Source organism: Callorhinchus milii, unplaced genomic scaffold (genome assembly GCF_018977255.1).
Source record: "Callorhinchus milii isolate IMCB2004 unplaced genomic scaffold, IMCB_Cmil_1.0 Scaffold1, whole genome shotgun sequence".
Classification (NCBI taxonomy): Eukaryota; Metazoa; Chordata; class Chondrichthyes; order Chimaeriformes; family Callorhinchidae; genus Callorhinchus; species Callorhinchus milii.
Genome location: NW_024704742.1, coordinates 35,194,564 through 35,209,176, shown reverse-complemented (window position 1 = coordinate 35,209,176; position 14,613 = coordinate 35,194,564). Strand labels below are relative to the sequence as shown.

Genomic DNA, 14,613 nt, shown 5'->3' with positions numbered 1-14,613 from the left:
TCTCTATAAAGAACATATTCAATTCACAGCAAGAGAAAGGATTTCAAGAGGGTGGAGTAGTAAGGAACAAATGAATGAACACGAATTAACAATCTTTGTCAGTATAAGACTACATCTTAAGAGTTCAGTTAATTTCCTAGGTGAAAGGCAAATGCATGCTTTCTTACAAATGTCTTGCAAAAAAAATTGAACATCACCAAAAAACTGTTGGTGTTTCAGTTGGAGTCAAAAAAGTTCAAGAAAAGGGAATGGAATTATTTCAACCAATGTCATAACTAATGTGCAGTAATTTGCAGATAATTTTTTAACAGCAAACATAGTATTGAATTCCTGAATGTATATAGACTGCCAGGCATCACTTTGTTAGTAAGTCAAGTTATTCTACTATATTTGCACATCTCCACATCTATTGCAAAAGTAGTGGATTTGATTATTGTAGGTAGCTTTATAAGTAATTAGTAGCATTTGACATAACACCTCATCGTATCAAATGTCTCGAATCACTTCCCACACAGCAAATATTTAAGTGTAGTGACTGTTTGATATGTAGGTATATTAGAGAAGGCTGTCTATCCATCCTCAGCTGGGAATTTAAGTGCAATCATTTGAAATGAAGCAAAATAATATGGAAACGGAACCTTTGGAGCTTGACAGAATGAAGAGCAGCATTTGGGTCTTATAAAGTATATTGACGTCTTGAGAAGGCACGATCATCTGCCTTGATGCTTTTGAAATGAGCTTCGATGAAAGCAAGTGTCAAGGAGTTTCAGTAAGAGGGGATTCTGAAAATTTCAGTTGGTGCCACACTGCATCCAGGGGAATGAAATTCCATCAACATCTTTGGAATTTGTCAAAAAAAAGATGTTGAAATCAGGTGTGCAATATTTTTTAAAAATCCTTACCAGTGAATTATTTATAGATGGTTATAAATGTTAAATTCTTGAAGTCTGACCCAAGTAGAATTTATTGCTTCATTGGAAAGCAGATAAGAATGAATACAATCAACAACAAGGGGTATATGGGAAAACCACCCCTCTTGATGCATCGTTAAATTAAGATAAATCAAGACTGAACAGCTTGCAAAGAGCAAATCCAAACAGAGCTCTCAATGTGTTAACAGTGGAAAGAAAATCATTAAGCAAATTGTAATCAAAATATAAAAATGACAAGTTTAACAAATTACAATGAAATCTATTAATACAAAAAGTTAAGACCTGTTCATTTTCAAGCCTCAATAGATAGTGGAAGTCTAAGTCTGAAAAGTGCACTTTAACTGTATCTCAGCAATAAAATATATACTATATGCTGGATGCTAGTTTGATTTCCATTCACACAAGCAGCTTGGCTGAACACAAGCAAAACAATTATTAATCACACAATAATGAAAGGGCATTTCAACTCCAGGTATATAAAAATGTCTGCTTCTCAAACTGGCTGCATATCATGATCACTTTACCAATAAGCAGAACACATAGAATTTGGCCTGATACTAGATTATTTTGAGGAATACGGATACATTCTACAAATGAATTCTTTCCGCTGGATGTCCTCAACCTCAGAAAAAGCAAAATGCATAATTTACATGATCGAGTGTAGTTACAGTTTGAAAACTTCAATCAAGTCCCTTTCTAATGGACATATGATTACATTTTTAAACAGGTTCTGTATAAGAATAATAATCCTTGCATTTGATATAGCGCCTTTCACTTCCTCACATTGAGAAATAAAAGAACGTTTTTCATGAAAAAATTCAAAGTTAATAAAAAGAATTAATTCCCTTGTAACAGGTGGGGTTATAAATCTTTTTAAAATGTGAAATTAAGAATGAAGTGGATCATACAAGCTACTACCACACATTGAGAAAATTGAATTTAAGGGGAGAGACTGCAAGTCAGCTGGGATTTCACCAACTATGACTGCTCAAGAGGTATTCTGTAGCAGGGGGAGGGCCCTGCTCTTAAGGCCTTGTGGTGGGGAATGAGTTTTGAACAAAGTGCACATTGAGTATGTGCTGGAAGACTAAGATTCACTGTTTGGAAGGAAATGGTGCAGCACCAAATGGATCAAAGTCACCATGTTGCTGTGTAATACTATGCAATACAAGTTCAGTAAAAGGGACTGCACCAAAATCATCTGTATTTAGCTCATTTTCAGTGTGAAATGGCCCATGTATAGAGCTTGGTCTGGATCTGTTCACAACTGAATTATGGTCCCCTCGGTTATCACCTAGAGCTTGGCACTGCGAATTTCTTACAAGCTCTTGAGGGTGGAATGGCTTAGCACCAAATGGATCAAGCAGGCTTTCATCAGCTGACAACATTTGATTTTTATCTTTTCCATCTGAAAGGGCCACACCAATGTTCTCTTTAGAGTCTGATATATTTAGCAGTTCATTGCTACTCTGTGAATCACGCCTGCCTACTTTTTTGTGCCTCCGTGTTCGCTCAGGAGTTCTATAGCTAGGTTTAGAAGGCTTTCTTGCAGTTGTTGGTGTGCCATGATGACGCTTGCCATTTCCACTGGAAGATTCGTGTTTGGTGCGGCGTTGTCGGGAAGAAAGTTTTTGTAAGCTGCGCTGCTTCAACTTGTGCTGCTGGCTGGCTGTAACTTCTTCAAAAGGAACATGTCCAAATACATCCTCCTTTTCTTCTGTACTTTGCATTGTTTGAAGGGGCTGGAAAGGAGTGGAACCAAACATGTCCACATCATTAGGTGAAACAGGTGGGGTTTGTGTCAAAGTACCGTCACCGTGTCGAACTGTATGAGGTAATTTCTTGGTAAAAGGCGCATTACTGAATACATCAAACTCTTCCTTTTGAAAACGGTCTTTATTTTCCACTTTCTTGCTGGGTTGTGCCTGCTGAGACAGGCCAACAAATGGCACGGCACCAAACACATCCACTTCTTGCAATGTTGTGCACCCTTTGGTCCGTGGTGAATCTGGAGGAGTGATGAGCGCTGCTGCTGACCCTGCACTGGCAACACTTTCAGCATCAGCATTATACTCATTGCCTGGTTCTGATACAGAATAAACCTCCTTACTCTGATCATAGTCTGAATCAGAGCTGTTCCTTTCTTCCTCCTCCTCCTCCTCCACTTCTTCGTCTTCAGAGTCCATTAGCAATGGCCTTTGCCCAAAATGTTCCGTTTCAACATCGTTTTCATTAAACTCGCCTTGCTCGCTGTGGAACCCCTCCTCTAGTTCCTCTTCTTCACTGCTCTTTGGAGTGGGTGGATCAGACTCAAAATCGCTGTCCAAGTCTTTTTTTCTATGCTGCTGCACAACTAAACTTGAGCTACTTTTTCTTCTTTCTTTACTGTCTTCATCAAATTGACAGATGACTTGCCCCTGTTTTTCAGCTTTAAAGGAGAGGTCTGAAATGATTCTTGGATCTGTTGCATTTTCTTCAGTATTTCCCCTCGATCCTATGGTAAAACACAGAACTTTAGATTATTACTTGTACACGAAAAAAAAGTTGAGAGAATTTAGAAGAATAAATTGAAATACTGGGGTTCTCCAGTTAAAACTCTAATGAGGGAGGATAATTTATTCAGAGCTCATTACCTTAATTTTTTCAACCTGGTACATCTTAAACACAAAATAGGTTTTGAATTATGTAATTAAGGGAAAACAGATAGTGGGCTTGTTGACTTTCCCCAAAGGTCTGATATTACAGAGAGATGTTTAAGTGCTCTGAGCCGCTCCCTGGTGGAGCCCTGCAGCTTAAATGGTTAGAGCACTTGGGGCGAAACCTTAGACAAGTTTCCTTACACTTGTTTACCTAGCAGTAAATAGGAACCTGGTTGTTAGTCAATTTGTAGCTTTTCCGAGAGTAATAATCCCTTCCCCAAATTAAAAAAAATAATTTGATCACTCAATCCATGACTGTTTGAGGGACACTGCTTTGCACAATTGGCTGCTGCTTTCGCCTACAAAATATACAGGCAATTCACTTTACAGTATATTCTGTGAAGGGCCTTGAAGACATAAGGCACTATATCAAATGCAAGGATTATTATTATTAGACTACTTTTTTAAAAAAAAATACTCCCTGAACAAATGATGTCTAATATGTAACAATTTAAAAGAGGATTCCTAAAAAAGTGGGAATCCTTCTCTAACTCCATCATACTGTCCCAAGGAATCTGAAATTTTGAAAATAAGGATATACAGGACTGAATTTTCTGTTTCCTTATGAAGAAATTCTGTTAAAAAATGAAATTTCTCCATATTAAAGTCATTATAGCTTGGATTTGATTTAGGACTTCTGCATGTTGAAAACTCTCACAAACTACGAGTATTTGTTGTGCTCTTCCTCTCCAGCATCTTATCAGAATAACTTGCCGACTGGAGCGCTTTTTTAAAGTCTCACCAAAAAAGACACTGAAACAACAGTGCTATCCAGTATAGCCCTAGAGTGTCAGCCTTCACTATGAGCTCAAGTCCTGAAGAGGGACATGAACCCACATCTATCTAATCCAGAAACGAGACAACAAAATTACATTTATATAGCGGCTTTCACGTCAGAAAGACGTCCCAAAGCGGTAGTCAGTTGAGGCCTAGCACCCGAGCTGGGGTTGGAATCGAGGGGTAAATGAAGGATGGCCGAAAGCACGATCAAAGCGTTGAGATGTTTTTTTGAGACTGAGCCAAACTAACACTAACTGAACCAAACTGACTCGGAAAACCAATTATGTAGTTTCCTCCTGTCTGCAATAATTGAAACAATAAAATTCTTATCCTCATAGCTTTTTCTCTTCTTTCTACCATTAGTAATGTCAATTTTTTGTCAAGTGAAAGTATTACCCATTAACCAAACATCTCATTACCAATACACAAATGATTTACAACTGCCATGCTTTTGCTTTAATTGTAAACCAGAAAACTCCCAATGTTTCTCAGTTCAAAACTGGAACAAACCTTATGTGTTATTGCAACAGAATTTAAAGCTAAGAAATAAAAAGATGAGTAAGATTCTATTCCCTTAGATATCAAAGTCATTTTCAAGTGATTGCTCAGAATAAAAGTGTTTTCATTACCTCAATCGAATCTGGATCTTTTTTTTAACCTGCTGATGTTTCCCAAGGTAAAAACCACACGATACAAATAGAATTTGATAACTCCCTAAAGTCTTTAAATCTTGACATCAAAGACTGCATTTCATAAACAGAAGACAAAATACTAAAAAAGAAACTAGCTTTACAACAGTAACTGCAGTCTGTTCTTGTAATAATAACTGCAACATTCAATTTACTTGGAACAAGACAAAAGAAATTAAATTGGTAGGAAAAATAATCTGTTCTAAGTCAGGCAATATTTTATTTCCAAATAACATAAGGAACCTTATGTGATCCACTCACAAATGTTGATATAGCAGCTTTGCTTTGTTTTTAGGCGTTGAAGACAACAAGGATTCCAAGTAGGCGATGCTGTGTAGTTTGTCCACCCTTGAAAGTACTAATGAACTATGGCTGGCGCCACTGCTCAATTATTCTATGTCCAAAGTACCACGATTTACTCATAACTGCTATAAATTATGCCTGCAATTCAATTATTACATGATGTGCAGATATAAATTTGATGCAATCAAATTAATAAAAGTATTGAACAAATAATTTCTCAGAGGTGGACTTGGGCACATCTAATCATTCTGAAAGATGAGAGCACTCATCTTCTGAGAACATCCTTGAGGTCACCCTACAGGGAGAGATGTGTGATTGAAATAAACCACCAAAATTGTGTGGGTCACCTTGAGATCATTACAGACCAGTATCATTGAGTGTCATATGGTATGGCTGGGTGGACTATCGTTCCTGAACCAAAAGTTTCAAGCCACAACCAGAAATATATGGTTCATAATATGCTACTCGGTGAAAGGCGCTGTAGTACTGTAATTTGTTGTTGTCATGTGAAATAATGGGCTGTCCTTTGGATGACATTGAACTAGCATAGTTTTAAGAGATATAGCGGGGAAAAGGCTGATGTTAAAAGATACAGAACATCTGTGGGCATCTAAAACTCCTACTAAACAGGAGCTACTGAATGCTAGTTCCATGGCACCACTAGCAACCTAAGCTGCTCGACAAGTATTACAGAGTATATTTTGAGATGGACAGCCTTCTACACATTTTATTGAAATGCCCGTATTTTCAATAATATTGTCTACAATTTTGAATAGGTAAAAGTGATCACAAGCAATGATATCAGACTGGTTCAACTCCACACACCACCTGATTTACACATTATGGAAGATAGCCCATTTATTTTTAACTCTCACATTGACATGGGTGTGATACCGTTCCTATCACTACATCTCAAGAGTACAGTCGCCTAATATGGACACAACAAAGATTGCTCACTTGGTAGGGATGTTGCTATCACTATCTATGGTTTCTATCACTACTTCTCAATAGTAGTCCCCTAATATGGATACAACAAAGATTACTCACTTGGTAGGGATGTTGCTATCACTGGTTCCTATCACTACTTCTCAAGAGTACAGTCGCCTAATATGGATACAACAAAGATTACTCACTTGGTAGGGATGTTGCTATCACTATCTATGGTTTCTATCACTACTTCTCAATAGTAGTCCCCTGATATGGATAAAACAAAGATGACTCACTTGGTGGAGATGTTGCTGTCCAGTTTGCTTATGTCAACTTCCCAATCCCTTCTTGATTTACCAAATGTGCCAGCCTGACAGCAGTGATAGTGGAAGGGATGGGCTGTTCGTTAAAAGTCAGCAATACCAAAATTTCACTGTTATGACAGATCATTAGTCTCTTCTCCCAATCCTATTCTCTCCCTTTCGTGTTCTTTCCCTAGTTCCCTTCCGCCTATGGTTTTTAGACTCCAACAATGCTCCAGATTAATTCTACAGATATCCAGATAATTGATGTTTAAACGTTTGACTTTGACATCTAACTGCCAAAGGACTGATTGCTAACCTGGTTTGGGATTTGAAATTTGCTTACCTGTATTGGTTCGCTTATTATAATTTTTGCTAATATTTTAATCATAACAATGTTTATAATTAAGGAAATAGGTGACTGTACATATTCAATTAAGTCTTAATTTATATTGATGTCATAAATTTCCACCCAGTAATCCATTATTCTTCAATTGACATTTGGTAAAATGTGGCAGTTATGTAACACAAATAAAAATAAAAAGCAGAATATGATACACTCTGTGTAATAGCAACATCTTGCTAACACTTTCCCTTTCAGCAGATTAACTATTCAGATTTTTTCCCCTGCCATATTCTTGCTGTAATTTTGCCGTATGGTATGATATCCAAAACAAAAATCGAGTCATACCTGAAGAAAATTCTGAAATCTTTTATTGATAGGAAAGGTCATCTTAAAGCTTGTTTTGGTTGAACTGTCATTTGTATTAAAAATGTGGAACTTTAATCCTTTAGTATTTGAAAATGTTCAAGTAAGATTTAGCATCAACAATGCATTTAATTTCATATAGCATGCTGGATTGGAACACAGAAGCATTATCCGATTTCCATGTATCATCAATTCTACATAATCCTTCATCCCTCCCTAGAGTTCACAGATGCTTAATTCTCAACATAAATGACATTTTGCTGTGCGAAAAAATATTGTTAATATTTTATATCAACTATAAAGAATGAAATTAATTTCAAAAATAGTTTTAGCTCTCAGTTATGGTAAACCAGAATCAGCACACTATCTTACTACTACAAATATTCAAAATATTTAAACAAGTACATTAACTAATAGATGTAAATTATGCAAATGATGTTAGTCAATAGGCAGATTGCTTTTCCAGGGGTAATAATCTCTCCAAACAAATACTAATTTGATCACTCAACCAACAACTGCTTGTGGGACTCTGCTGTGTGCAATTGTAGAATAATGGATTAATGTATCTTGTGAAGCGGTTTGAGGTGTCTCGAAGATGTGATAAGGCGCTATATCAAAAGCAATGATTATTATATACAATGCCAGTTACGTGATTTAATCAATACAATATTGTAAAAGTCAGTAACTAAACATTCTTATTGTACATTATTTTACAAGTTAGCCTACTTAAACCAAGTAAACTGAAAGCAATTCACAAATGTATAGCAATTTAAAGTTCCTTTAGGAAAGTGTTAGTCTTTGTAACAATAATTTACAATCCTTTCCCATGTTTCGTTACTGGATCTCAGACAGGTATGTCAATGAAGGCACGCCAACTAGCTTCAGCATTCTTGGACTGGGTGGCAGCAAAAAAAATGTAATTCTACTCTTAATTTATTTTGAAAAAGTTCTTGGGTGATCATGGCAGCAAAAATCATACAATGGTAATTGGAAGCATCGGGCTTATGTCCGGAATCGCATATTTTCATATTTACTTGATGTTCTCAAGGTTTGTTTTCCACAATCAATCAATCATTTTCTCAGAAGCTTGGCCAATAGAAAAGTGCATCTGCACTTTTCCTGAGGAACCCACTACAAAGGAACTTCTCGCTACATACAAACCCTCTATAAACAGAGTTTCTGGCCCGTGGGTCTCTCGCTGTTTACCTGACATCACTGTGGGCGGGGCAGGTCTAGACGCACATGTGCAAGCGAGAAATGGGGCTTCACTTGGAGGCCCCAGTGTTGAAATTGTCTGTGTCATCTCTCTATACATTTGTGAATGTCTGTGAATGGGTCTCTCCCTCCTCTATGAGTTTGCAGTTCACCGTCAGATCTGGCAGGACTGCACTAAGACCTATCACTTTGCTCTCACCTCAGCTTCCATTCCAAAATCACCTTGGAAGCTAAGGACAATCCCAGACTCCTCTTTTTGTGCTCCCTCAACCCAATCCCTAACCCTCTCCTTACCTCCCAGCTCCACCTCCTTGCCCTTTTACTCACAGACACCATAAACCTCTCCCTGTCCACTGATACTGTTCCCATCCCTTTAAAACCGGCCGTCATTACTCCTATCCTTTTTAAAAAAAAACCTCCCTGGACCCATTCCTGGAATCAGTTGTTGTTTCCCAGCTTCACTCCTTCCTTTCCCGCCACTCCCTTCACAACCCCCTCCAATCAGGTTTTCATACCGCCCACAGCACAGAAGCAGCCCTGGTCAAAGTGACAAAGTGATATTCTGTTCATCTCCCAACAGGGCTCCCTCTGCCTCCTCATTCTCCTTGACCTCTCTGCTGTCTTTGACACCGTTGACCACTCTATCCTCATCCACCGCCCCTCCTCTTACCTCAACCTTCACGGTTCTGTCCTTGAATGGTTCAGATTGTACCTCTCAAACCGCCTCCACTTCATCTCCACAAACAGTTTCTCCTCTAGCCCCTGGACTGTCTCGGGTAGCCTTCCTCAGGGCTCTGTCCTTGGTCCTTTCCTCTTCAAAATCTATATGCTCCCTCTTGGCAACATCATCTGCAGACATGGGGTCAACTTCCACACGTATTCGGATGACACCTAACTGTACCTCTCTGCCTCCACCCTTGACTCCAGGACCACTGCTGTCCTGACAGAATGTCTGTCAGACATCAAGTCCTAGATGAGAGCGAACTTTCTTCAGTTGAACTTCAACAAGACCGAGGCTCTCCTGATTGGCTCCCGTCAGCGTTTCCACACCTCAGGCGCTGACAGCATCACCATCCATGGATGGACACTCCACCTTACTAAGCCAGTCTGGAACCTTGGCATTTTGTTTGACCCTCAACTATCCTTTCTACCCCACATCCATACCATAACCCGCTCTGCCTTCACCCACCTCCACAACATCGCCCGGCTCCGTCACTGTCTCACAGTACCGAGAACCTTCATACACGCTTTCATAACGTTGAGGCTTGACTATACAAACTCCCAGCTTGTGGGCCTCCCCGAATACTCCCTCTGTGGCATCCAGAACTTGGCAGCTCGTGTCCTCTCCTGCACTAGGCTCCGCGACCCTATCATCCCCATCTTCGCCCGACTCCACTGGCTTCCCATCACACAGAGGATACAGTTCAAGATCCCAGTCCTCACATTCAAAGCCCTCCATGGTCTTGCTCCCCCCTACCTCTGCAAGTTCCTAAACCCCTACCACCCTGCCTGCTCCCTCCTGCTCAGCGGGCTCCGGCCTGCTTCACGTCCCCCCCTTGCCCAACCTCACCATTGGCGGGCGGGCCTTCTGCCACTCTGCCCCTACCCTCTGGAACTCCATCCCATACTCCCTCCACCTCACCCCCTCCCTTGCCTCCTTCAAGATCCATCTCAAGACCCTCTTCTTCGCACTTTCGATCACCCTACTTCCTGCCCTCCACCCTCCCCAACCCCCAGCTCGGGTGCGAAACACTGACTGTCCAAAGCCTTGGGACATCATCCCGACATGAAAGGGGTTATACAAATGTAATTTTGTTGTTGTTCTACCAAAAAACTCCTCCGTCCACCCTCCCATGCCTCTGCCATCCTCTCTGCCAACATCAAATGTGAGGAGATGATGGATTTCCTCAAGTCCAAAGTCAAGGGGATCCACTCTGCTGCTTCTAGCCTTTCTACTGGCACCCCCCATCCACCCCACTCCTATACCAGCCCCTTCCCATCCCTCCTTCCATGCTGTTGACCCTGCCTCCCCCTCTTCGCTCACCTCCAAGATTTCTCATATAAAACCACCATCTAGGGAAGTATAAGGTCATCCACTGCAAGGTGGACCGAAAAAAAATAAAGCAGAATAATTTCGTAATAGGGAGAAATTAAGATCTGTGAAAGAACAAAGAGATTTGGGTATCCATATCCACAAATGACTAAAAACTAGTTCCCAAGTGTAAAAAGTAATCAAAAAGGCAATTGGAATTTTGGCCTTTATCTCAAGGAGCCTGGAATACAAAGGGGAAGAAGCTATGTATAGAGCGTTAGTCAGACCCCATCTGGAGTACTGCGTTCAACTTTGGGCACACCTCCGGAAAGATATATTGGCCCTGGAGGGGGTGCAGCACAGGTTCACCAGAATATACCAGGCCTAAAAGGGTTAAGTTACAAAGAAAAGCTGTCTTAACTTGGATTGTATTCCCTTGAGTTTAGAAGGTTGAGGAGTGATTTGATTGCAGCATTTAAGATGATAAAAGGATTCGATAGGGTAGATACAGAGAAACTATTCCTCTGGTGGGGGAATCCAAAACAAGGGGGTATAGTCTTAGAAGTAGAACCAAGCCATTTAAGAGTGAAATCAGGAAGCATTTTTTCTATTCAAAGGGTGGTAGAAATCTGGAATTCTATCCCTCAAAAGGCCAGGGATGTTGGATCCATCCACACTTTCAGAGTGAGGTTGATCGTTTTTTGTTAGGTCAGGGTATTAAGGGCTATAGGAAATTAGAATTGAAAGGATTAGTTGAGGTACAGATCAGCCATGATCTAATTAAATGACAGAACAAGCTCAAAGGGCTGAATGGCCTACTCCTTTTCCTATGTTCCTATGCTCCCTTGGCCCCATCCCTACCCCTCTCCTACCCTCCCAGCTCCACCTCCTTGCCCACCCCATTAACAGACCTTGTTAACCTCTCCCTGTCCACTGGCACCGTACCCATCCCCCTAAAGACAGCCATCATCACCCCTACTCTCAAAAAGCTTTCCCTTGACCCATCTCTGCTCTCCAACTACCGCCCCATTTCAAACCTTCCTTCTCAATCAAAGGTCATGAAATGAGTCATAGCTTCCCAGCTTCGCTCTTTCCTCTCCCTGCATTCCCACCATGAACCCCTCCAATCTGGATCTCGTGCTGCTCACAGCGCAGAGACAGCCCTGGTCAAAGTGACAAATGAGATTCTATCCACCTGCGACCAGGGCTCTCTCTGTCACCCCGTCTTTCTCTGTCACCTTGTCTTTCTCAACTGCTTTTGATACTGTTGACCACCTTCTTCTCCACTGTCTCTCCTGTCATCTCCACCTCAATGGTTCTGCTCTTGTCTGGTTCCATTCCTACCTTTCCCACCGTCTGCACTTCATGGCCACCCATGGCTTCTCCTCCAGCCCCCACATTGTCATCTATGGTGGCCATCACGGCGCTGTCCTCGGTCCCCTTCTCTTCAATCTATACATGCTCCCCCTCGGCGATGTCATCCGCAGCCATGGGGTCAATTTCCACATGTATGCGGATGACACCAACTCTATCTCTCCGCCTCCACCCTCGACTTTAGGACCATTGATATCCTGGCTAATTGTCTGTCTGACATCAAATCCTGGACGAGAGCCAACTTCCTCCAGCTCAATGTTAGCAAGACAAAGGCCCTCCTGCTTGACTCCCAGCAGCATCTCCTCAACAACAACAACAACATTCCATTTATTGAGCGCCTTTCACGTCAGGAGGACGTAGGTTGGCAGTAAAATGTACCTCAATAGCACCAATCAACGGCCCGGAACTTCCTCAAATTTCCCCGCAATTTGGGGCAAATATTTCCGCACTTTTCTATTGACCCAGCTCACAAGTAGTCTTTTTTAAATTGAGAAAACCAATTAAAGAGCCAATGGACTGTAGGACTACATTGGAAACAATCAGCGTTGGAGAGAAAATAAGCTACATTGATTAGTTGGTCTTGGATGTTGATCAGAAAGCATCCAAGTCTAACAGAACACAAATTTTGCCTATGAAACAGCTCGTTGACAGGTCAATTGTTCCCAGATAATAGTTAAGACAATTAAGACCTCTGGGAAGGTGAAATTACACAAAAAATACATACGCTAAGACAGAGATTTTAAAACCTAATAAAGGCATTTGTTAAAAAAAGTTATTTTCCACCCACTCTCTGCAACCTAACTATCATATGTTCAAACCTACTTGTAAAGAGGAGGTTAGAATTTATTCCACAGAAGATTTGTTAGAATGTGGAAAAGCCTTACCACAAACTGTTTCTGCAACTGAATTCGTATAACATTTAAAAGGGACTTTGGATATGATATATGATATAATGGATATGGGGAAAAGAACAAGGAACAGGATTGGAACTTGATGGGGCTACTTGCTGTGTTGCAAAAAATAGTTAAACAGAAACAAATGCAATTCTCAGATACTCGGGTAATTTAAGTGGATACACTTTGAGCTCATATAGTCTACCTACCTTTCCATGGCAAAGCTACGGTTAAGTGCTGTTTCCAGGCTTTCCATTTTTACCAAGAAACCATTTTTATCAAGAATTAGAAAGCCTGGAAACTGCATTGTTGGAGGTGTCATTCTTTGGACGAGATATTAAATTGAGGCCCTGTCTGCATGTGAAAGTGAAAGTGAAAGATTCCATAGCGCTATCTGAAAAGAGAAGGGAGTTTCACCCGATAGAATAGTTAATTAAATAATCTAGTTAAAGGCTAAAACGATAATTGTATTTGTGTTCAACAATTTATTCATTTATCTTTTTTTAAAAAAAAGACCGACTTTCAATTCTGCTTTTAAGCTAGTTCATTCCCTCAGTTTTCTTCTATACCATACATCAGGATGGTGCAACTTTTGGGCTGCCGAAGGCCAGATTTTAATAATAATACTTGCATTTGATATAGTGCCTTATCACATCTTCGAGATGTCTCAAAGCGCTTCAGAGTATACTGTAAAGTGAATTGACTGTATATATTGTAGTCAGAGAAGCTTGTCAGTGAAGTGGAGAAATGTTTAAACTGTCCTGTTGCAACTAACAGTAATATCAGGAATTCTTTTACACAAAACTTTGATGAACTCAAAGAGAATCCATCTCAGGTTTCTCATTAAGTGGAACCGAGGATTTATAAAAACAATACGTAAGTATTATATTTTAATATTTGCTGCATTTAGTACTTATTACATTAATGTATATTATTGTAGGTAAGAAATATTTAGTAAGCCACATTTTTTGCGCCAAAGCTATTTACTGGGTCGCAACAGGCCATCAAGGTTTACAAATGGATCGTGTGGTCAAAAAAGTTGAGGACCTCTATACTGTGGTATTACATTGTACCAACAGCTCACTACAAAATACTTTTATTCTTCATATTGCCCACCATGGGCCAGGCCACTTCACAGCTTACAAGATATATTTAAATTAGTAAAATAATTTTATGCACAACATGTAGAATTACAAAAAGCAAAGATTGAGCAACGTACGTTCTTAAATCTCTATATTGACACTCTTTCAGCATTCAAAAAAGAATTGAATGAGAAAGGGCCACTTGAACTATCAACGCTGCTCCTTCCAGACCACACAAACCATCATGAAAACAGTATTGAAAAACTTTGAACCTCTCTGTATTAAGTATCTTCCAAATTGGTCACTCTAAAGATATTTTTTGAAGGAGTTCATCAATGTAATGGGTGTTATGTTGCAACTCTTTTCCATATTACAAGCAAGAGTTTTGCACATTTTTTTTCCTTCCTTGGATGTATGGCAACACAGCATTCCCTGACAGAACCCAGGCAGGTGAACTTTTGTGTAAAAGAATTCCTAATATTACTGCTACTTGCAACAGGACAGTTTGCCAAGGCCTACTCTAACAACTGTAGTGCAGAGTGATCCCTCTCGATCGGGTCTGACAATTTCTTATGGTGACATAACTAAGATCAAGTGCTTACCTTTAAAGGAACTTCAAAAGTTCATATCACATTAAGAGTGGCAAATTACTGCATTATTGTCCTTCGCTTCTGAT

General features: G+C 40.1%; 1 protein-coding gene across 3 annotated transcripts in view; it reads right to left on the bottom strand.

Moving 5' to 3' along the window:
* Nucleotides 1–946: 946 nt before the first annotated feature.
* The window catches only part of bmp2k (BMP2 inducible kinase), a 68,202-nt gene continuing 54,535 nt past the window's right edge, over nucleotides 947–14,613 (bottom strand). For all 3 annotated transcript variants that reach the window (XM_007896976.2, XM_007896978.2, XM_007896977.2), the window contains one exon: nucleotides 947–3,426. In XM_007896976.2, the coding sequence (XP_007895167.2) occupies nucleotides 2,027–3,426 (1,400 nt within the window). In that variant the 3' untranslated portion in view covers nucleotides 947–2,026. The remainder of the gene's footprint in view (nucleotides 3,427–14,613) is intronic.